We start from the raw sequence: 23,459 nt of genomic DNA, 5'->3' as shown, positions 1-23,459 counted from the left end.
AGGACTAACCATTGCCCTTCCCAAATAGTAGATCAGCAGAATTTTTGAAATTGATTTTAAAAAGCACAGACAACTTCAGTTGTTGGATCAGAGGGGGGAACCACTCGTGCAGAATTTGTTTGAAGTGGTGGTTCCCCATCCAACTGGATATATATGCAAGGAATCCTTCCTTCTGTGCATGTAATACTCCCCTAGCCTGGTTTGGACAAAAGTGTTTAAAGCTGTTGGTCATGGTGTACATTCCGTCTTACTGCATTTATGCATATTGGCTGTGCCATGATGTTATGTTCTTAAAATTTAATTAATGCAAAATAACTTAGAGGTACTTATTTGACCTGAAAAGCTACAAAGCAAAATGTGACTAGCAGAATGCTTTAAATTACACTATATGGAAATTGTAGATTTTGGAGCCATCAAATTCAAATGTGACTAATTAGATCTCATTCAAATTAGAAAGCAGGATTTTGTATCCATCTTAAGGGACGCAATTTGACACAATTGTCATCCTAAAGTTATGCTGGCAAAAGGTGCTTGTTGTTCATTCATTTGTGGACTGCCCATGAACGTGCAAGTGGTTGCCCTGTCATTAGTCAGGGCATGCCTGCTGCACTTCCATGAGATGGAAGGTAACACCATCACTAACCCCCAGTTAATGTTAACATAAATTACATTAAATGATATCAAAAGAAATGGGGTAAACAAACATTTTATATAACATCATGATTGTACTGCATCACGTATCAAGCGTAAGAATACAATAATTGTTTTCAGAAACTGAACAAGTAGTTTACAATAACTGTGTGAAAATATTTTACAGAGACTGAATAATAACTGAGCAGAAGTAGTTTGCAATAACCGAGCAATTACAGGTCTCTGGCTTCTTTAACCTGTTTCGCAAATGCTTCTTCAGAATATCATAACTGAAAAACATTGAAAATAAAATTAGAATCACCAGAGAGAGGGTTACACATCCAGTATGTTAATATCATAAGTCAGATGTAAAGACGATATAACTCACCAACATCACAATGCTTATGGCATGAGGAAAGGGGAGGACTTGTTGAATTTATTCCTCAGATTCAAAAAGACTTTTTTGTCTTCCACAAAAGGATATAAAAGGATATAAAAAAGTACATATTATTTATTCTCAGTAATACTGTTAACATGAGTAAAAGGAATAACAAATCTTGGATGTGTAATCTCCTCTCTGGAGGTTTTATTTTATTTTCAATTACGTTTTTCAGTTGTGATATTCTGAAGAAGCATTTGCGAAACAGCTTAAAGAAGCCGGAGGCCTGCAATTGCTCAGTTATTGAAAACTACTTCTGCTCAGTTACTATTCAGTCTTTGTAAACTATTTTCGCTCAATTATTGTAAACTACTTGTTCAGTTGTGTGCTGGTTAGCATTATTCTATTTTGGTAATTCCAATTGCTGCCTTCTGTATTGTTTAATTGTAACATAAATTATATTGCACTAATGTGTGGCACATATAGCGCAATGCTGCTAGTGTTTCCTGGCGTGATGGGTTTCCCTCAAAAACCCATCTCACCAGCAAAAACTTTTACAATGCACTTTAGTACTGGCTTTAGTGCAACGTAATTTATATTGGTGGTGTCACATTGTTTCAGAGTTTCAGAGCAGCCTTATGTCTTTGCACACACTTCATTGTTTCACCAGCCCAGAACAAAAATTGTCACTCTTAAAACAATGATAAGCTATTGACAGAAACTGGCAGTTGATTAAGTGAGCAAAATTCCTTCCATCCAATGTGAATGCCTTCCCTTCTTTTGATGCACAGTGGAGAAATTAAGGAAAATGTAAAGAAAATCACAACACAACATCTATCTTAATATGTAGATTTGAAACAAATATTTTCAAAAAAACAAAATGATAATCCAGTCCAGTGATTAGTTGTCATCTTCATGACAACTATTCACTGTTAAATTCCATCTCACGTCTTTTAACAGATGAAAAATGAGGCAGTATTTAGATTGTAGTTTACCCAGATATTTCATGTTAAGAAATAACAGCAAAGTATTTTTGAGAAGGAAATCTAAATTTTGCCAAATGACAGTAAGAAATGTAAATATGAATATAAGAGTGAATTTAAACACTCCAATATGTTGTGTTCCTAAACATTTTGTAGGCAAAGAAGAATTGAAAAAAGAAAATATTAATGGTTCCCGGAGCTTCTTTGTGTTAAAAGGATTAACACCAGGAACATCTTATAAAGTCCGGGTTGGTGCTGAGGGTCTTTCTGATTTTAAGAGTTCAGATGCTGTGTTTGAGACAGGCCCAGGTGAGGCACATCATACCAATTCTGCCTTGCATTCAGAATTGTGATGTGTTAAGTGCTGGAACTTTAAATTAGTACTGTGCGGTATCAAAACATTTTTATTTCTTTTCTGCTTCCTGAAGTAGAGCTAAAATGCGTGTCTCATAGCCACACTAGCCCACCATTGGCATGCTCCATAAATACCTTCATCTTGTAAGTTCTCTTTGTCACTTTGCCATCTTAGTTTTTCAGAGAAAAGATACACTTCCTGTGGCTCCTTTTGTTGAGCACTTTTTAATTCTGACATGTTTTGTTTCTTGGTAGTACGTTCTTTATTCAATCAGAAGCAGTTTTTGAGAATAGTTACATCTGAGGAGAATAGACCCAGTTATCCCCAATGGTTTCTTCTAACTTTCAGGATCAACAAAATGTCTATTAAATTTGATGTTCTGTTGGACTAAAAATGCTACAGGGAGAAAAAATGTATACCGCATTAGGAATGTTTTACACAGAATCTTCTGTAAAAAGGAAAACAAGGAAACTTTGTCTCAGTTCAGCTTTATAAAATAGTGAACATTAATGATTAAAACAATGTGTATATGTTTCATTATAAATTATCTGGAATGTCATGTTGAGTGGTATTCTCATGAAGCATGTTGTTAATAGAAGTGTTCTTGGAATGTGCAGTGAGAACGTTTTTGCTTGTTGGTTTCATAAATTGCATGTAGCTACGATTTTTAGAAGACAGAATATCAAGGATAAATATAAGGTGAAGTCATTATCAGGAAGGTACTAAAGCATTTGGTTAAAAGGGCAATTTGAAAAGTTAAAAACATGTGCTCCGATCATTTAAAGACAGTATATAAGTGGTGGTAGTACATATTACTCTTCTACATTCAACCATCCTGTGTGTGTAAAATAAAGGGCTCTTCCATGGAAAACCTTGCGGGAAGGTGTAGTGCAGAAATAAAGAGGCGACACAAGTATATGAGTTTTAAACAGGGCCAACATTTATTTTGGTTTATATGCAGAGGGGGAAACTAATTGGGCATCTTTCTTGCACAGCGGAAGCCGTGGTATAGTAGGGCGAGACATTCCAAGCCCTGGTGGCGGTGGCTATTTGTCACCACCCCCCGGCTCCTCCTTTTGGGGTGGTAGGCCTTCCGGTGTTACCCCTCCTCATGCCACCCGGCTCTGAGTGGGTGAGAGAGGTTGGTCTCAAGGGTAATGCATATCTCAGCAGCTGGGCCGCAGGGCTTGGAGCTGCTGAGCCTTAGGCATTATCCATCACCACTTGGTGCCATGGAATGTTCACCGACCCTATCCATCCATAGATGCCCACCTACCTGCCATAAATGTGACCGAATATAAACAAATTAACCTATTTATTACTCCCTAGCCTTTTTTTTTTTTTTTTGGTAGTATGAAGTAAGCAAAAAAAACTCATAACCAATTCAGATTATGAGCAAAAAAATCCTACTTGGTCCCCTGAACAGGAAACCAGCGAAGCCCATACTGCAAACAGGGAGGGAAGAAGCCTTTAAATGGGCTTTGCCCCCTCCCCCCTCCAAAGGCAGGAAAAGTGGCCAATCACAGGCCAGCACATCGCCTTGTTCCACACCCACCCGCAACGGCCTCCCCATGGCCAGGCTATGCTGGGTGCGGCGGCAGAATGGCATTGGTGTTCAGCATTTGTTCAGGTGCTACTGATCATAAGGAGTTGGATCCTGGGTTGAATACAGCACAGATACACAAACTGAATAATCCCAGATTAGTAGAGGGGATAAAGGTGATTTGTCCCAATCCCCTTCCGCTTGCAGTCCCCTGTGTCCTGGAAAATGTCTCTGGAGGATTGAGGACCTCCTGAACAATGTTCAAGGTGGCACTGGGGGTTCCAGCAGGGAAGAGAAATCCATTGGATCTGTGTTCCCTCCACCAACAAAAGGAGCCTTTCCATTCCTGGAGGGTCAATTCTGGATCCATCCCATAGTCAGCACAGCCAGTTCTGAAAGAACCAACCAACTTTGAGGTAGAAGACTAATTCCAGGCTCACACATCTTTCCCCTCCTCCCTATCAGGCAATCAATACAGCCAGACCTGGTAGCACTGATCAGAATGTCAACATCTCTAGATTAGAGGCTGTAATGCAGGATTCCTGCATTGAGCAGGGGGTTGGACTCGATGGCCTTATAGGCCCCTTCCAACTCTACTATTCTATGATTCTAATGCTTTGTGGTATTATACGTTTCTAATATCCTTCTTGTGGGCTTTCTGTAGATAAGCCTTTTGTCTTAACTATGTTCTAATGCCTCCTCCCCACCTCTTCCTCCAGTGGCAGCATTCCATAAGCCAAGTTCCACTCACAATTCAGCCCAATAAATATATGTAGATAAAATGGAGGAACAGGGGGAAATGTTCTCAAACCCCAAATTAGACTCAGTATCACAAAATTATGTGTTATGTGGCCCCTGAAAGGACATATTCATAAAGCACGATTTCATTTTAAGTAAGTGCAATGGGGCAGATTCATATGATTTGCATGTACTAGCAGCTTCTGTATTCATCAGAAAATGTGCAATCTGCTTGAAGCAAACAATTTGTGTAGCACAATTACAAACTATTATGTAATTTAAAAACCACAATACTGGCTTTTAGAAATCTATACTACTCAACAAAATATAAGTAATACAAATATCTGAAGCTGCATAAGCGAGTTACCACCTTTGCTTGTTATATATTTGGCATGTGTTATGCATGGACTGTTTTGTTTACCTGGCATGAAATTTCATACTACATTTGAATGTTAAATGTGTATGTCTTCCTATGATGTTCAACACTAAACTTTTAATTCCTCATAACTGCATGTCTGGAAAATCCCAGATTTCTCTAACCTATTAAGAAAATGAAAATTATTATTTTATTTATATGTTAGTTATATAATCATTTAAAATTCAAATGTTTATGCACATACTTAAATCACTATTTATGTTGGTATTTAAGATTAGCTTATGGATTTTGTATAAGAGGATCAAAAAGTGTCTTAGAATTATTTATTACCTTTATAAAGCACTCCTTTCTCTTTCAAAAGCACAATACAGTAACCCAGTAAAGACTGAAAAAGCTGTAAATATTGTATCTACACTAGAAAACCTGCTGCACTTTCCTTTACGTAAATGGGAATCCAGTCGGTATAAGTGATGCCTTCCAAGTAGATCATGCTTTAAATCCATTTAATGGTCAAATGTTCTTAACAATACCCTATTGTGGTGCAAAATTAATGCATAAGATATTTTACGGAATTGGTGGTGATAAAATGCCCCTAATGTAACACATGCTTTAGTATAATATTTAATCTTTTCCATTTCTTAGCAAAGGCAAGTCGGCAGGTTGACATTGCTACTCAAGGATGGTTCATTGGTCTTATGTGTGCAGTTGCTCTTCTCATCTTGATTTTGCTGATTGTTTGTTTCATACGGAGAAATAAAGGTGGAAAATACCCAGGTAAGATTCATATCAATGTAAATTAAAATATTTAATTCTATTTAAGTTTAATATTTCTACCCTTAATAGTCAGGATTCAAAACACTTTATCAAGGAGCCCAAATGCTTAGGCTTTCCAGTGGACTTTTTGTTTTGTTATTTTCACTTTGAATAGCAAGCTTTTGTGCCATATTTTCTGTGCTGCCTTGAGCACTATTTTTATTGGGAAAAGGCAGGATATAAATTTAATAAATAAATATCACAAATTGTTTCCCCTCCTTTTCAGCAAGCCCCCCCCCCCCCGCTATTTCGGAAACATGCCCAAAAAGCCTCCTTGGCCATGCCAAACTTATTGTGCTCCTGTTTGAATGCTAGTCAATATAATTTTATATTGACTTCATTTTGGGAATTATTGTGAACTCTTAAAATTTGAAATCAGTTACCATGGCAGTGATGGGAGTAACATTTCTTAAACTTATTTTGATTAGTGAGTCTTTCAGTAGAAAAATGCAAAAAAAAATTTCTTTGCACAGAATTTTTTGCACTACTTTTACATTGAGAGTTGTCTCTGAAAGATTCTAATGCATAATTGATTCTGTAGCTCCCATGCAATAGACCAGCCATAACAGTGGGATTAAAGTGGAAGTCTGAATCCACCATTATTCAGAGCAAACCTATAAAAAATATCCACCTAATGGTCCATTTCTATTACCTGCTGTAAAGAAGTGTGAAGGATTTAGAACAAATTTTTCTAAAAGAAGTATTCATGGTATCAGTTTGGCATTGCTAGCAAGCCAGGCCATTGCATTGGTTCCATATCAGATCAGATAAGCTACTTATCACATATAGGATTTGATTCCTACAGGATTCTTTGCTGATTCACATTCAATTCCAAAAATTTTGGGGATGAATCAAAACTTAGTCATGTTTAGAGTAGACCCATTGAAATCAATGGAATACAAGGCATTACTAAATAAAGTCCCATTGATTTGAATGGGTCTAATTCTAAGCATGCCTAAGACTGGATTCAATCCACTGATTATTATTTTTTAATATGTGTATTTTAGTGAAAGAGAAGGAGGATGCACATGGTGATCCAGAAATACAGCCTATGAAGGAAGATGACGGAACTCTTGGTGAATACAGGTAAGCAATTTTGTTAATTCTTATTGGTCATATCAACTTAGATCTGATCAAATAACCTGTACTTAAGGCTTGTTGCACCCTGTTCAGTAGTATTTAACATTGGGTGCATTGATAGCTTCATCAACTCAGCCTCATCCTACATAATGTCACACTAACATTAAGGATATTATGTTGGTGTTATAGGCAAAGACATTGATGGTTCTATTGCCATCTGTTGCAATTGTTGTTCAATTCACAGGTATAGATATCAACATATCTAGTTATCAGATAAGTAACCATTTATTTAATCCTAAGAAGAATTTGAAACACCATGTGTGCATTAATTACGGCAAAGCACAGCATAGCAGAAGATATTTAAAGATGTGGCAACATCTCCATTGCTATAGAAATTCCCCAGATGAGCAGAAGTGGTAGTGCTTCACCCTTGCTCTGGTTGCCACCTTCCCACACAGACTCTAGATCACTTTCTAACAGTGCAATCCCTTTACATGTTGGCTCAGAAGTAGGTACCAATGTGTTGGTAAGTGAGCAAGGTAAGTGAGCAAGGGTTGCAGCCTAAGTGAGGAATCTTAAGATCATACATTCTGATCAACCAGAAATGTAAAATACAGATCCAAATTGTAGTATTGATGTCCCAATACTTAAAACAAATTTGGATCTAGAGTTTTATTTCATTCATATCTTTGGTATATGTTCTTCCAATGTTCAATGTGATTTTTGAGGGTGCAGTTCTGCATGTGTGTGTTTTTTATTGCAGTTTAATCGTTCTGCCTTATTTCTTTAAAGTCAGGAATAAAGCAGAGTATTTAAATGTCCTGAGTTAAATCCAAACTTAGTAGTAAAAATCTGATTGACAGCAGTGGCATCCAAATTTTGTTTTTGTTTTTTTTGATAGACAAATTCTAGGCATCTTGCTTGATCAAAAAGAAAAGAAAAAGCAATAGTTAACTGACATGCAAAGGATTAAATTTATCACAAACTCTGATAATGGTCTCAGAGTAACTGTGGTTTGTTTTTGTCTGTCTTAAAAAGCCAGTTCAACATTCTGAAAGTAAACAAAGTAGCCATATGCCTTGCCACACAAACACATTCTCTTCAAATTAGCAAATTTATAATAGGTGCAATATGCAATATAATTCAAATATAATGTTACTGTTTTAATACAACATGTTGGGTTTAAACAAGAAAGGATTATTTCCTTAAACGGTTAGTGCTATGTGTTATGTTTTTATGTTGTATCTTATTTAAATGTATGTTTAGTTTTATGTGGTGCAATTTTAAATACTTTATTTCTCATTTGTAATGTTATTTTCAATGAATTCAGCATAATCCTGTTGTACTTCAATCTATAGGGCATTAGTATTTTAATTCACTGTAATAAGTTACATGTTGTATTCTGAATGCCAAAGAGTAGCTGTTGTGTTATTCTGTGGCTCTTTTAGTGCAGAACATTTTGAAAATGAATAGTTTTTCTATTTCAATGTTGCTGGGAAACAATAATTTTAAACACTATAGGCTAATAATGTTGGCCTATAGCAATCAAGTAGTGGCAGAGTTATTGACAAAGGGAATTTATTCAAATCTAACTTGTAATTGTGATACCTTTTTGTTCTTGGACTATTTGATAGTCATGCAGAATTTTGCCAGGTTTTTATGAGTTCGACAACTCAGTTCTGGATGTGATTTTCAAACCATGTGGGACCTAAGCCAGGATTTCAGTATATGTCTAGAAAAAAACAGCATGTTAATCTGTGACATCACCTGTTCCATTGTCAGTTTATTTGTATGGTTGAGTAGATAATTGCATGAACCAGAATACATGAAGTATTAAAAAGAAGTTACACATCTAATACATTTTACTAAAATCTCATTTGAGACATGAGGCCCTGTGCCATGCAGTGGTAATAGATTTGCCTCTTTTCTCTTAGAGACAAGGCAGATGCAAGCATATATTCAAATCACAGATCAGGGGTTGTACCTTCTATGCAGCTCAGCACTGCTAGAGTCAATCAATTACATGGTTCATGCTGCCTTAGGCAATTCTAAAATGTAATGCAATGTGTCTTTGAGGTCATCTTTTGTTTTCTCCATTTTCCCCCTAAGAATTTGAGTATTTTGAACTTTTTCCCATTATTTCACATGCATATCTCCATAGACAATAAAGAAAATGAACAAAGGAAGAAAGACAAAATGTAGCAATGTCACCACATTTCCTGAAGTAGATCCTGTCTTTACTAAGGCAATGGGGTTGCTTGCATGACATGACAACCCATCGTGGGTTATTTAAACCATGGTGAGGCTGCAACGCGTGTGGTGTGTGTATGGACACCATTTTGAATATGCAAGCCCTCTTGGCAGTTGTCGTGTGGGTTGGATATGCAACTTCACATCTGAAGGCACTGCAACTCATTCTGGGTAAAATATTCCACAACAAGCCATGGTGTGTTGTCTGAACCCAATCAGTTTCTGTGTGGACTGAGGGAGCCAACCTATACAGAAGGTAAAGAAATCAGCACTCTTCAGAGCATTTAAATGTTAATCCCATCTCCCCTTCACTCTGATATGTTAAATATGTTCATTATATGGCAATCTGATGGTATTTCTAGATATTATAATCTGCAGCAAGAAATAACAGAACTGGATGGAGGGTCAGGTTCCCAGGAAGGAGTGCATTCCCCAGATCAGTTCACCAAGGGTCCATCCTCTCTACAGCACTGGTTAAGCCACACAGTACACCTGCTGCTGCTGCTAGTAGTAGTAGTAGTACTAGTTCCTCAAAATTTGACAAATGTTCACTAATAAGGCCTGTTGTATTATCCGGTTACTGCCATTTTGAAGTATTTCTGTGCTGTGACAAAAAAAATCTATTGCTTCTGCCGTACAGACTGGACCTTCTACAGTAATGTATCCCAAAACATCACAAACATGACCTGCAGTGGTTTCCCCTTGACACCAGTCCCATATATCAATATCTGAAGCGCTGGACATTTCGAAAGAACTTGGTGCTTCTACAAAAAGAAGCCTAGGTTTCACAGATACTCGGAGGATGAGTCATCTCACGAGGATGGGGAAATAGCCTTTCCTTCCTCATTGGAAGTGGAACAAGATAGTGAGCCTGTACATAAGTTTAAAATGGAAAACCAAAATTACTTATTCAATCACATTCAGAAAAAACTGGGGTTAAAAACTACACCAATCTTAACAGCCTTCAGAAGATAAAATAGTAGATGCATCTCTTCCGGTTCATTCAGCTAATCAAAATCTAATCCATAGAACTTGGAATAACCTCAATGTAAAACAATTCTGCATAAACTGCATCTTCTTCCAGTGGATAAAGCCTCATTATGGAGGTCATTACCCAAGACAGTTATGGTGGTGGTCAGTGGGAGTGATAAATCATGTCTCTTTAGTGTTGAGGGACCTATTTTCTAAAATCCAATTGATAGAAAAATGGGGGCTTCACTCAAGAGATTATTTAGTTCAGTTGCAGCCCAGCTTAGAGTCTCCATTTATTCTGCCTATGCTTCTAGAGCTACAAAAGGAGCAAGAAATAAAGAGAAAAGATACTGAGCTCATCTTCAGGCCAATGGACCACACATGCTGTATATCCATGATACAGCTCAGGAGTCTCTCAGACTCACCATTGAAATCATAGTGTGTCTCACTGTGGCAAGAAGGGTTATCTGGCTATGTAGTTAACCCTTTAACCTAGATATGAAATATCTGATATTATCCTCCTGTATTGTGGTAGAACTTTACGTTGGGACAGGTTTTCAAAGATTATATCCAAGGGGGAAAATCCCTCCCATCAGCTGAAAGGGAAAAAATACTGTTCAGGCTCTCACAGGTGTCACACTTTCTGTCTGTTCTCCAGTAGGTGAAAAAGAGGAAAGGTTTTGTGGTCGTTATGTGTCAACAATATGAATGGTTATGGCATTCAAAGAAATTTGTACCAAGAGGTACAAGAAGACACTTCTGATTTTGAAGCCTTTCCAGAAACCAAAATGGGTGTCTTGTTCATCTATAGTTTCTGTCAGTGAAAATTGTTCAGAATGGGCGTTAAAAGCTTTTTCATGACTGTTAGAGCAGTACGACAATGGAATCAATTACCTAGGGAGGTCGTGGGTTCTCCCACACTAGAGGCATTCCAGATGCAGCTAGACAACCATCTGTCAGGTATGCTTTAAGGTGGATTCCTGTATTGAGCAGGGGGTTGGACTTGATGGCCTTATAGGCCCCTTCCAACTCTACTATTCTATGATTCTTTGAAATGTTGTGGAGAACTTTTAACTCAAGTTTTGGGGGTAGGGGAAGGTATGATGCCTACAAAAGAATGCAGAGAAGGAGGTTGCCATGAAATGACACAATAACGAATTTGCCGCACAGTCTACTTGCTTATCTGTGCTTTCTGATCCATCAGCCAAAGATGCCTTTCCCTTCCTCTTCCACTGCAATTTGCTTTTTTTTCTGGTTCCAGTGCTAAAAAGGTGCATTTTATCAACTGAATAGTTTGTTAACCATATTTTGACTTATTTTGCATGTCATCTGGAAGAATTTATTGGGTTGTGTTGACTGCTAAACTGCATAATAGACACATAGACATACATCACACAAACACACACACTTCTATTTATTTTTTATTTATTTTTGCATCTGCCTGCCTCTGAAGTGAAATGTTTATTAGGAGGCAATATAATGCAATCAGGAATATATGATGAAGTTTACTATGAATTTGTAAAATGTTTTGATGAATTTCATTATTTATACTGTATTTTTTTCATAAAAATTAGATTCAGTTTATTCAGTTCATCTTCCTACTTTCTCATGTTTCTTCAAGTTTGCTATCTGTTTCATAAAACCTAAAAAAAGAGAGCATAGGAAAAAATCCAATTTGACCAGATTGTTTAACTGAAGATTCCCTAATATATAAATATGTATTTACTTCGTATTTCTAATGTAAAATAAACCTTAAGTAAAATAAATCATTTAAATTTTAACTAGTTGATTAAAACTGGTTTTAAATAGCAAATACTTGATTGTACTCCCTGTTGTAACCCTCTCATCTCATAATCCATATATTCTGAAATCTATACTTCGTTTGGAGTTGATCCAGTATTCTTGTTAGTTTCCAGTTTACCAAGGGCGAGGGGCTCAATATGTAAATACTCATCTGTAAAGAAAATCTTAGAAAATATTTCAATTTTAAATGGCTTGCTATTGGAATAGCTTGTAAACAGGAAGAGCAAACATTTGCGGTACTATATTAAATTGTCTGGCATTGAAAATAATATTGTTACTGTAAACTATTTAAAAAAAACAAAGCGTTAAAAAAACCCTCTTTAAACTTCCCAGTCAGACAATCAATCCGCCTTCTGCAGTATGTGTCCTAGCAACAAATTAAGAATTCATTCCCCAGTGAGACTCCTGGCTTGACTTTGCACTCCTGGAATATATCTGGAGACACATTCCTTTTTTTATTTCTTTGCTATCCATTAACACATACTAGGTGTACTTAGCTTCTGAAATTTCAGCTATGTGAAGGGAAAAGAATATCCTATCTTGAGGTAGACAATGCATTTGAACAGTCAGACATTGGCATTGAGTACATGAGAAAGTGTGTTGTGCCCTTCCTGGAAGGAATCCCTCTGTAATCAAGGTGAAACCTTGAATTCAGACATTTGATCCTTTCTTTGGAATATTTTGTAGACGAGCTTTATTTAACTGCATAAGCAAAATAGATTTACTTGTCATTCCTGCATGCATTGTGTGACTTTCCTCTTTCTGTCTATGTCTTGGTAAAAGGTGTTTCACAGTTCTTTCATCCATCAATGATCAACTTTGAATCATGTATTAGATTAGGAAATGAAAACAGCATTTAACTTAGAGAGAGTACTTTTGAGCATGTCAGAGTTTCGACTGGAATAATGTTTTTAAAGTACCCAAAGACAACAGATTGTATCCAGAATTAGTCATAATTAGTGAAGAACCATTGAAATCAATGGGTCTTATCACAACTAACATAAGTCCCAGTGGTTTCTAAGTATGACAACCCATAATACTCCTGATTATATGTACAATGCCTTTCTTTTATGAAGTTGATGTTTACTGGCATTTGCTTTCAAGTTTGTTTCTATAGACTGAATCTTGCCTTGGACTAGGGTCATCACATTCATTTGGTGTTGTGGAAACTGCTGCAGCAGCATTTCTGTATCACCAGGAAATGTGAAACCAGGGAATCATGTAGAAAAAGGTTCCTGCTGTCTGACCCCAGGCTTTGCATTTTACCCTGCTGCTGCATAAAGGATTGACGCTGCTGAAGCTCCCATGACACTGAGGCAATGGGAAAGCCCTATCCTAGTTCTGCAATTAAACCTTAAAATACATACTGCTCATAGGATTAATAGTAAACACAAAGGCAATGGAGCCATGTCATTTGTTCACACAACCTACTTGTCTTTATTTTTGGTGACCAGATGCAAAGGAGTTTGGGGTTGCTCCATGGCCCTTCAAGCCTCCCTTTACTAGTTATGCAGAATTTCAGCAGGTGTAGCTTCTCAGAGAGGTGTGAAAAAAGCTTTGCCAGCCAACATTTCTTGTTTTACACATCTATCAAAGGAATAGGATTCAATTCCTTCTTTGCATTTAGTCGTTTCAACTGACGTATTTAAGGCACAATCCAATGCATGCTTGAACAGAAAAAAAGGCTTGCAACTCCCAGCATTTCCCAGGTACTGCAGGGGGTTAGCAGGGATGAAGTGGGGAAGAGAAAGATTGGTTGCATCCACAGCCTTCTACTCACACAACCATTGGAACCTGGATGTTTTGATGGCCTTTGGTACATTAAATCTTCCTTAAACCCTGCTATCTTTCCCTCAAGATGGTCACTGTTTCCTCTTCGTTTGGTTTTATTGAGAGAGCCTAGTGCTCAGCATTTTTCAGTTGGCAGTCATGATTCCCCCCCCCCCCCGGTCCTCCATACCCTTCTTCCTGTTTCTCAATGAAGAGTAACATTGAATTCATTTATCTGAGCTCAAAATCATGATAACAGAATTTTGTTGTAAAACCCACATTCATTTAAATTCATTCCTTTCTGGTTGAGATGGGTTCCCTGGGTAACCCAGAAAAACTTTTGCTGCAGTCTCTATGGCAACATTACTTTCATTTACTTTTTTTTAGTGTGCAAATAGGAGGGAGCCCTGTTTCCAAGTCTGATTTTTGCATATGCTGTAGCTGTGCACTCACACCAGTGTCCACCTCTGTGCAGGTACACGCGTGTGTAAATCTGCAGTTTTCTTTTTGTTTTGTTTTTAATTATACAGACATTAGAATCTGCATCATTACTAGCATATAGAAAAATCACAGAAACAATGCAACCAACTGTGTAAGTATTTTTTCATTATCTAGACTATAAATATGGATAATTGTAAAATAGACCTAAAAGAAATAAGAATGCAAGAAAAAATGATAAATTAACTTATTTCTTTGAAGTAAAAAATCCTGTATTCTACAGTAATAAATAAAACAAATACTTTCTGAAATTAGTGCCGCTACCCATTATTTTCAAAGTATTTTATATAAAATATATATTAGAGTAAAACAATTTGAGTTGCTTATGATCACCTTTTAAAAACAGAAAGTGAATCTATAGTTTTTAGCATAGTCCAAATATTTTGGGCTACAAAGCACTGGGAATAAGATGCAATACAAAGCAGTAGATATCTACCTGTTTACTTTATCCACTGTATACTGCAAAGCTGGATCTGACTTTGGTGGGTGATTATGAATTTAATTGAAAAGGAAATCAAAATAAATATTTACAGTATTTAAAAAAAGGATAAAGAAGAAGAGCTCAGAAAATATTTGGAACTGTGGATGCATAACTTTATTTTATAGATGGCATTTGTATTTCGTGGTTAATGTGTGTTTACAAGTGCATGTTCATATATATTACAAAATGCATAATATAAAACTTTAATTTTAATTTGTATTCAGTTTAATTCCATATTTGACAGAGTTTGGGTTTTCAAAATCATCTATGTATAAGTACTGCAAATACAAATATTTTTTTCTGCAGTTAAAATTTGAGAGTTATCAATGCTTTTTGTGGAAAACATTTCCATTCATAAAACAAGTGTTGAAAATTAGACCAACCATATAAAATTCATTCATGGGAAGCTAGGAATTTTATTCTGTTTTAAAGGAATTATATACTGCTTTTTAAAAGTCTTAAATCTTCAGGGATAGGGCAAACTTCACAACTAAAAAAAAAGTGCATTTCAATTTTATCCTGTAATAGGCATATTTTCATAAATAGTATCAAAGAAAGAATTGCAGGAACTATAAAATTCTATTGTGTTGTTCCCATGTAAAAAATACTAGTATGAACTCATTCTTAATACCAAGACCTGTTAACAATGTTATTACAGAACTTCCTTTTTAGAGTCAATTAAAATACACTATGGAGAATTTGAGAGAAATACTCAGCTACATTTGATTGCTGATGTCCCAAATAATTTCATGTTCTTGTAAAATACTTCTTTAGAACTTTGACAAATACTGAAGTTGAATTAAGTGTGGGTTTGTCAAACACAGTAGACACCTGGTTTGCCTAAGGTGAATGAATTTGGGTAATTTTCTTAATTGAAGCAGCACTGTATCACAATGGTCTAAACGATCATGGAAATGTTAGTTCTACTGAGATGTTTTGATGATGTCTTCTGTAAAATAAGGATATACTATGTAAAAGATAGTTACATTAAAAATGCATGCATATATAACCTTCCCATAATCACTACAGACCATGTTCATCACACACTGATGGCAATGCTCTACTGTTAAACCAATTCACCTGCTAACACTCTCTTTATTATTGTCACTAGATCAAGCAATCTTTATTTACCATTTGGGGCTAAGTAATGGATCAGTGTTTTAAGCTTGCCTAGAAAGATTCATGGTATCACAAATCACTTTGCCGTTGTGCCCTATATGTATTGCATTTCTATACCGCCCAAGAGTTTCAGCTATTGGGAGCTATAGAAATGAAATGAAATGAAATGAAATATAAATAAATAGTTATCTGTCTTCAGGGACAGTTGTCAAAAGAAGTTAGTTTGTTTTACTTGTGGAAAACTATCAGGTTGACATTTACTTTAAGATATTAAAATATAATTGTCATTTTGGTAAGTGTCCTCCCTTATTCTATCAATAATTGGAAAAATAGTAGATCAACATAATATGCACCAGTTTTTGAGAACTTCCAAAAACTTGGGTCATTACGTCCATGGATCTCTTCTTCCATGAGCAGAGCAAAAACTTTGGCTCCAACGTATTATCATAAATTCTAGTTTAACGAAGTTTTTGCTTATATTCAAAATTTTATAATATTTTACTTTGCATTGAATTATAATTTATATTCATATTATTACAACAGATGAGCAATGTATATTGTCAAACAGGGCTATAAGAATGAAGAATTAATGAAGTAGAAATGGAAAACACTGCAGGAAATCTGGATATCCATCGGGCGACTCCAGGATGGGCAAGGAGCTACCCCCATTCGCTTTAGTGCTGGGTAGTGCATCTGCTATTATTATGTTTGCAACCGGTTTACAGCATGCGTGACCAATAATATCCACTGTAGAAGTAATCGCTTAAAAATAAATTACTGAAGTGAATGCTATTATTGTAAGAAAACAAATTGTGACATTCTGCATGTAAAAAAGAAAATAATAGGGGAAGTGTAGTAATGCCCTCTTCTTCATTCCTGTTGCCTTGTTCTTCATGATAGCTGACAGGTTACATATATGTAACAGCATATAAAAGATAACATTTCCCTGCTGTTTTAGCTTTATACATGTAAAAAATAATGACTTACAAATATACAAATCTGGGATATAAATGATAACATTTTCTGAAGAATGATAACTTTAACATATATTCAGCAGCATCTTTATTTGTATTTTCAGATACATTTAATTCAAAACATTTTTTTAATCCTGTTGAAGACTTCAGAGGAAATATAAAGTTGCATATATAATTGTACCACAATGAAAATCTGGTGTAATGATTTTGTAATAACGGGAACTTACATTTCATCAGAGTATTGTTTAAAAAATTATATCACTATGTTGCTATGAAAAATTAAGACATGAAAGTGAAAGACATGTATATGAATTCATAGTGAAGGGAATGGAAGTAAAATGCAGATACTGAGCTTGCAACATGTAGTTTGGAAATCAGCAAAGAATTCCCCTGAGTAGATTTTTCCTGAATTTGCTTTAAAAAGAGAGAGATTTATCTTTAAAACTGATCTATGCTCAAAGATCTAAAATCAAACACAAATTCCTGAGCGTATTTCAAGTGTAATGTACTACTAATTACCAAATTACATCTGCAAACCTAATCATACTTACTAAAGAGTAAGCTTTATTTAACTTAGTAGGACTTGAGAATAAATAACCTTAGGATTGTGTTGTGAATTGCTTAGCTTTTTCTTCCCATGCCCCATTAGTATTTCTGTGACCCTTTACAATAGTAGTGACATGCCCAGCATTAGGAAAAGGCAGTCTAAGAGTTTGTCCAGTGTCATCCAGTGTCATTTGTAGACCGAACCACAAGTACCTTATTGAAAGATTCAGAAGATTATCTTGACCTGTGTTTAGAATATGAGGAGTCTTCAGTCGATGCTTAGCTCTTTTGCTTCCTAGAAAATGGGATGGGAGCTCTCAAGTTTTCCTCTTTGTAAAGGACAGAAAAGAGATGATCTGAACCGAATGGAGGCTAAGAACTTAGATGAGGGATAGGAGCAGAGCTGAATTTCCCCAGGAAATGATGTATTAAGCAATGGAGGATTTTACAAGCTCTGCAAGGAGGAATGAGTTTGGAGTAGGCCAAAACCTCATTTGTGAGGAAGAGATGTAATACAATATTGCATCATTCTACTGCACATTTCTGTATCTTCTCGTATTCCCATCTCCTCTCCACTGAGGGTTGAACCTTGCCTAACAGACAAATCTAAACGATGTAAGGTTTAGAAGCAGAACAAAACAAGCACAAGACTGGATGTAATCAGCACCTCTGAAAAAACACTGATCACTCATATCTCCAGGGGGAGTGGGCCGTGCCAAGGGAGCAATACTGAGATACTATATATGTTCAGTGAGGACAGAATCCCTATCCACTGCACACTTCTGCTTGACCATGATTAGCACAAAGCCATGATATGAACTAATTCTGAAGGCTTCAACCAAGCAATTCTGTGAAATTTACTTTTTTGGATATACTCCAAGGGTATGTCCATACACTAGCTTCCTGTGTGCCTAGTTGTGCACTAACGTGCAACTGGATACATGACAATGTAGATAACTGAGTATGAAATGCCAGTCCTGCTGAATGCTGGTTCCTGCTAGTCATGTGAATAGTGATAAAAGTAGGCACAAAATGACAAGTATGGAGTATTGGCAAAATTGCAAAACATTTCACCCAGTTTCATTGTTAAGCTCAGGACTGATTTATACATTACCAGAAGAGTTTGGAAGATATTTCTATGTGTTTGTATCCTAGTAGTAGCATGTACAGGAAATAGTCACAAAGATCAGAGAAACATTACTTCCAGGCTAATGATGTGTCATACTGCAGAGGAAAATAAGTACATAAAACACCCATCCCATGTGACTATGTCCTGCAGATATTACAAATGGCATGGAATCCAGCCATGTGGAATGAAATCCTACATTGTTCTGGTAGCATCCCTATAATGCTACCAGAACAATGTAGGATTCCACAGGATTGAAGTTCTAGAAAAACATAGTCCACTTCCATCACTACATAAGTAGGGTATCAGTATGGGCTGGCATGCCTGGACCATGGGAATTACTAGCAATGTATGCATAGCTAATTGGTGAAATAGACCATGCTACATGTGCCTTCGGTATATGCAGAGTGTATTTGCACATGGGTTGTGGCACCCTGATTGTGGAATGCCCTCCCCTTGGAGGCCCGACTGGCGCCAACGCTCATTTTATTCCGGCGCCAAGTGAAAACATGGCTTTTTAACAAAGTTTTTAATGGTTGAATTCACTAGGCACAGTGTTTTAACTGTTTTAATAGTTTTACTGCTTTTAAATTATATATTGTTTTAACTTGTTTTATGGTTTAATTTGTTTTTAGCTGTGTATATTTACTGTTTTATACTGTATGCTTTTATCTGTACGCCGCCCTGAGATCTTATTGATATAGGGCAGCATATAAATGTTTTAAATACTGACTTTTCCATATCTTCTGAGCATATCGTCTTCACAATTACAATTTCTGCTGGCATCCATAGGAAGTGATAGAGACGAAGGAGCACTAGTATTCATTTCTAAAGGAAGACGTTCCTCCAGTAGCCCCGGGCACCAATTGTTCCTTTTAAATTCAGTCATAGGAGTTATAGACAACGGTGTGGTCCTCTGTATCTGCTGTAAAACCGGTGGAGATAATGTTATGTCCAGTATTTCCCCGTCACTAGAGAAAGGCAATTCCATTATGCTCCTAATTTAAATTAGCTCTGCCCGCTCTTCCTGCTGTATCAGGGCTGCAGCTTCTCCTTACCGCCGTGTGTCTTCACAGTCAGCAGCTTCGATAGATAACACCATCAGATCTAGCGCTGTTTGTAGAATGTTTCCCAACAGTGGGGGAGAGGAATGCAGAGGAGTCCGACAACTCCGAGCTGAACAATTAAACAAATTCTAGAGGCTAGCTTTCCTCATGTAAAAAAGCACTAATAATAATGCCAAGATAAAATCGAACTTCAAACAATAGGGTAAAAGAATAAATAAATAAATGAAGATAAAAAGAATAAAATTAGGTGAGCTACCAGACTGCGTGTGTGCTGCCTCGCCCAACCGGAACTCAATGTTTTAAATAAATAAATAAATAAATAAATGAAATAATAAAATATTTGTCAGGAATCCAGTTGAGGAATATATCCAATAGACAGCAATATTTTCCTTTTACGTAGTTGCCAACACTGTTTCTCATTAAAGGCTGGGTAGAACATTTCTTCCATAACTGCTAACAAATTTTCTAAAATATACATTCACTCCATAGAAACAGCATTTTCAGTTAATTTAAACATGGTGAATTAAGCTCTGGTTCTGACTTAACTAAATACTGATCACTATCAAGATATGAAATCTGCTTTTCTTCTTAGGCTATTTTCATTTGTTTCTTCTGCACCCTTTTAATGGAATATATAGGTCTCTTGAAAGGTAAGGTTTAATGTTTCAAACCTGGTGTGTGTAATGTAACAAATTACTTGAAATACAACACTTTTGTTTATTGTATTTTCCTAATAATGGGGAGAATCAGTATTTTTCATTTAATCAAATTCATTCCTCATTCATATTCAGGAATCAAGAATTAAGAAGTTTAACAGACTAATTTCACAGCACACCATAAGCTTGATATTTGAAGAACAAAGGGGCCTTTCTAATGCTTGCAATTTTCTTTTACGTTGCTTCAAAATTGGGACTTGAATTTTCTGTCACTGAGAAGCCCTGCACGGTTGGGGAAATGCACTTCCACTGCTGGAGACATCCTGCGTTTAAACCATTACTGCACCATATATTCATGCCAGTTACATTATATTAATTTGTCTCCACCATGTGATTGGATTTACCAAAGGACTGTGGGACTGCACATGCTTTTCAAAAAAATCTGCATGCACGATTTGTTTTACATTCCCTGTATAAATTCCATGCTAACTTGCTTTTTTAAAAACAAAACTCCTTTATTTTTTCAGTGATGCCGATGACCACAAGCCTCTTAAAAAAGGAAGCAGGACACCTTCAGACAGGACTGTGAAAAAGGAGGACAGCGATGATAGTTTAGTTGACTATGGAGAAGGGGTCAATGGTCAGTTCAATGAGGATGGCTCCTTTATTGGACAATACAGTGGTAAAAAAGAGAAAGAACCTGCAGAAGGAAATGAAAGTTCTGAGGCTCCTTCCCCAGTTAATGCAATGAATTCATTTGTCTAGTTAACGAAACTCTGCCCCATTCCAACAACATTTCCAATTTTTTAAGCACTTGTACATCTTCCCCCATATTATGGACATGAAGGAAACCAATGTTCTACCCAGCAAAGTGTTTATGCTATAAGTACATATAGGTGAAACCGTTACTCTATATAACAAGTAAGTATGAATCAGAATGCAAAACTGGAAACATTTTGCACAGAACCTGCTTTTTTTACAAAACTAAAAAAGAGCAATGTCAACTAAGAATGCTGAAAGTACAGTACAATGCATGCAAAGCGCTGCATATGTCACAGACAAAGCCAGTTATGCCACTGAAAATGATTTTGTTACTTCGTTATGCAGTCCTCGACTGAATCCCTGGATATGAAGTCCATTTCATTGTCAGAGTGTTATAGTAGTATTAAATAGAACTTCAATGTCTTTGTGGACATTGTCGTGAAATTGGTGACTTAATGTCTAGATATCATTATGTCTTTTTTGCAAGACAGTTAGGAACAGTATGTACAGTATATGATTGATAAATGACTTTAAGTATGACACTTGCATTTGCTGATGCTTACTGAGATCCTGATACCTGCTCTTTGCTTCTCTTACTTTATAGCCTTTCTAATCTGTCAAGTATTACTGCAGTACAGTGTTCTATTTTTGACATCCAATGTACGTTGTATTTTTTTTTTTTAGGGCATACAACAATATGCATTGTAATACATTTTGGAATTTGTACAGTTATGGAAGTGAAATTTTGAAATAAGATAAAAATTATTCCAGAAACATACAGGGCAGAATACATTCAGTGCCTTTGAATAATGTGCATTCCGTAATGTACTGTAACTGGTCATAACCCACCAGGAACATTTTGCTATGCATGTTAACACTGAAATGAGAGTTGAAAGGGCTCTTGAACAGCCCTAAACATTCTGATGGAGCTTGTGAAGGAAATGTTCCCAATGGATTGTGCCCCTACTCAGCTGGTACGATAGTATATGATTACTAAACTGCTGTCATTGCCAAAGTAATTTTTTAAAATTCCCAGATATGTTGAATTGATATAGAGGAGTTCATATTTAAGTTTCACAAAGGTCATTAAGGTTTCTTTCTTGATTTTATGGAGATAAACTATAGAGAAGCTAATACAACTTACATTTTCATGGCCTTATGCAGTTTACACAAAAATGACTGAATTAGTATATTTGCTAACACAGGGAAATATAATACGTCTCATAAAAATATACTAAGACACCATGGTCACAACAGCACATTCCCTTTCCCAACGGTCCAAGCCCCAGCGACTACTATGCTGCAGATTTTACCAATGCGCTTGGCAAGAAGCAGTGTGTAAAATTGCTACTCGAGCTATAGCATTCAAGAATTGGCAAAAGCTAAGTACGTTTAGTCACAAATGACCACTATCATCTGTTAGAAAATTACTTGCGCGCACACACACACACACTCACCATATCACGTAAATGGTTTACCTCCAAATATGAAATTTTATATAACAACCTATGGTTGAAGGAATGCTCAGTTTCATTTGCCAATAAATTGGTTTTTCATAACTTGCATCAAGTTTAATTTTAAGTAAGCTTTTCTATGTAGATATTTTGTTGAATTTGTACATACACTTAAAGTGTAGATGCTATATGCTTCTAGGTGTTTCAAATAAAAAACACACATGCTTTTGTTGTACTGTGTAAGAAGTACTCTAGCCAATGAAGTGCATGGTATTTGAAAGCATCTACCTGAATACATATAATTTAAAATTTGAGATAATGAGGTATTTAGCCTTCTAGCTGCAAGTTTTTAGGTCATATGCCAGCCAACTAAGACCTGCTACTATGCAACTTCTATTCATATTTTGTGTGTGCAAGGTCCATAGAAACTTATTTAAATGAATGGAGGTTGCATAGCAGCAATGTTTGACAGATTGCATCCAATAATATCAGAGGGCGTCTCAGTGCTTTTCATTAGATTACAACACATATTTTGCAGCTTTGATGCATATACTGTATACATAGAGCACAATTTGCAACATTCTCTCTAAAGACTGGAAAGAAGTTAAGGTTTTCATAGGTCCCGTTTTTCCAAAAAAGCAAAGATCAAAACAGTTAAATGGCACTGACAAATAAGCACAAAAGGGAAAACATTTCTACCAAGATTTACTAACAGTATTGGATATCGGCATAATTTTACAGTCAAATGTAGATGCTAAATTTATCCATGCATGTGAACATACATGGAGAAGAATACTTCTGTAATGGTGCGACACATTTTGTATTAAAATAAATGTGGTTTAAAATTTAACTTGTTGTTCAGTCTGTATCCCATAACATTGATTATACATCATCAGAGATACCCTTCAAATGTGGGGAAATGAAAAGTTATCATTCTAAATAAGACTAGATAAGGGCAGGCTTTGTTGTAGGTCATCATTCTGGGGTTTGTCATGTTCATGGGAATTATTTTTATTACCAGTTGGTTATAGCATAAAAGCTACCAATTGCCATATTTTGATTTATTACAATTTAATAACTTTTT

General features: G+C 36.1%; 1 protein-coding gene across 21 annotated transcripts in view; it reads left to right on the top strand.

Annotated features, from left to right (window-relative positions):
• The window catches only part of NRCAM (neuronal cell adhesion molecule), a 92,992-nt gene extending 71,856 nt beyond the window's left edge, over positions 1 to 21,136 (top strand). For 11 of the 21 annotated variants that reach the window (XM_063134008.1, XM_063134004.1, XM_063134002.1 and 8 more), the window contains 4 exons: positions 2,149 to 2,301; positions 5,647 to 5,778; positions 6,825 to 6,903; positions 20,687 to 21,136. In XM_063134008.1, the coding sequence (XP_062990078.1) occupies positions 2,149 to 2,301; positions 5,647 to 5,778; positions 6,825 to 6,903; positions 20,687 to 20,924 (602 nt within the window). In that variant the 3' untranslated portion in view covers positions 20,925 to 21,136. Of the gene's footprint in view, positions 1 to 2,148; positions 2,302 to 5,646; positions 5,779 to 6,824; positions 6,904 to 14,222; positions 14,279 to 20,686 lie in introns of those variants that run through there. The other 10 variants (XM_063134017.1, XM_063134016.1, XM_063134015.1 and 7 more) reach the window with 2 other exon arrangements.
• The last annotated feature ends 2,323 nt before the right edge of the window (positions 21,137 to 23,459 follow it).

This window comes from Elgaria multicarinata, chromosome 9 (genome assembly GCF_023053635.1).
Source record: "Elgaria multicarinata webbii isolate HBS135686 ecotype San Diego chromosome 9, rElgMul1.1.pri, whole genome shotgun sequence".
NCBI lineage: Eukaryota > Metazoa > Chordata > Lepidosauria > Squamata > Anguidae > Elgaria > Elgaria multicarinata.
The sequence above is the reverse complement of the archived record's forward strand: the minus strand, read 5'-3'. Positions and strand labels throughout refer to the sequence as shown.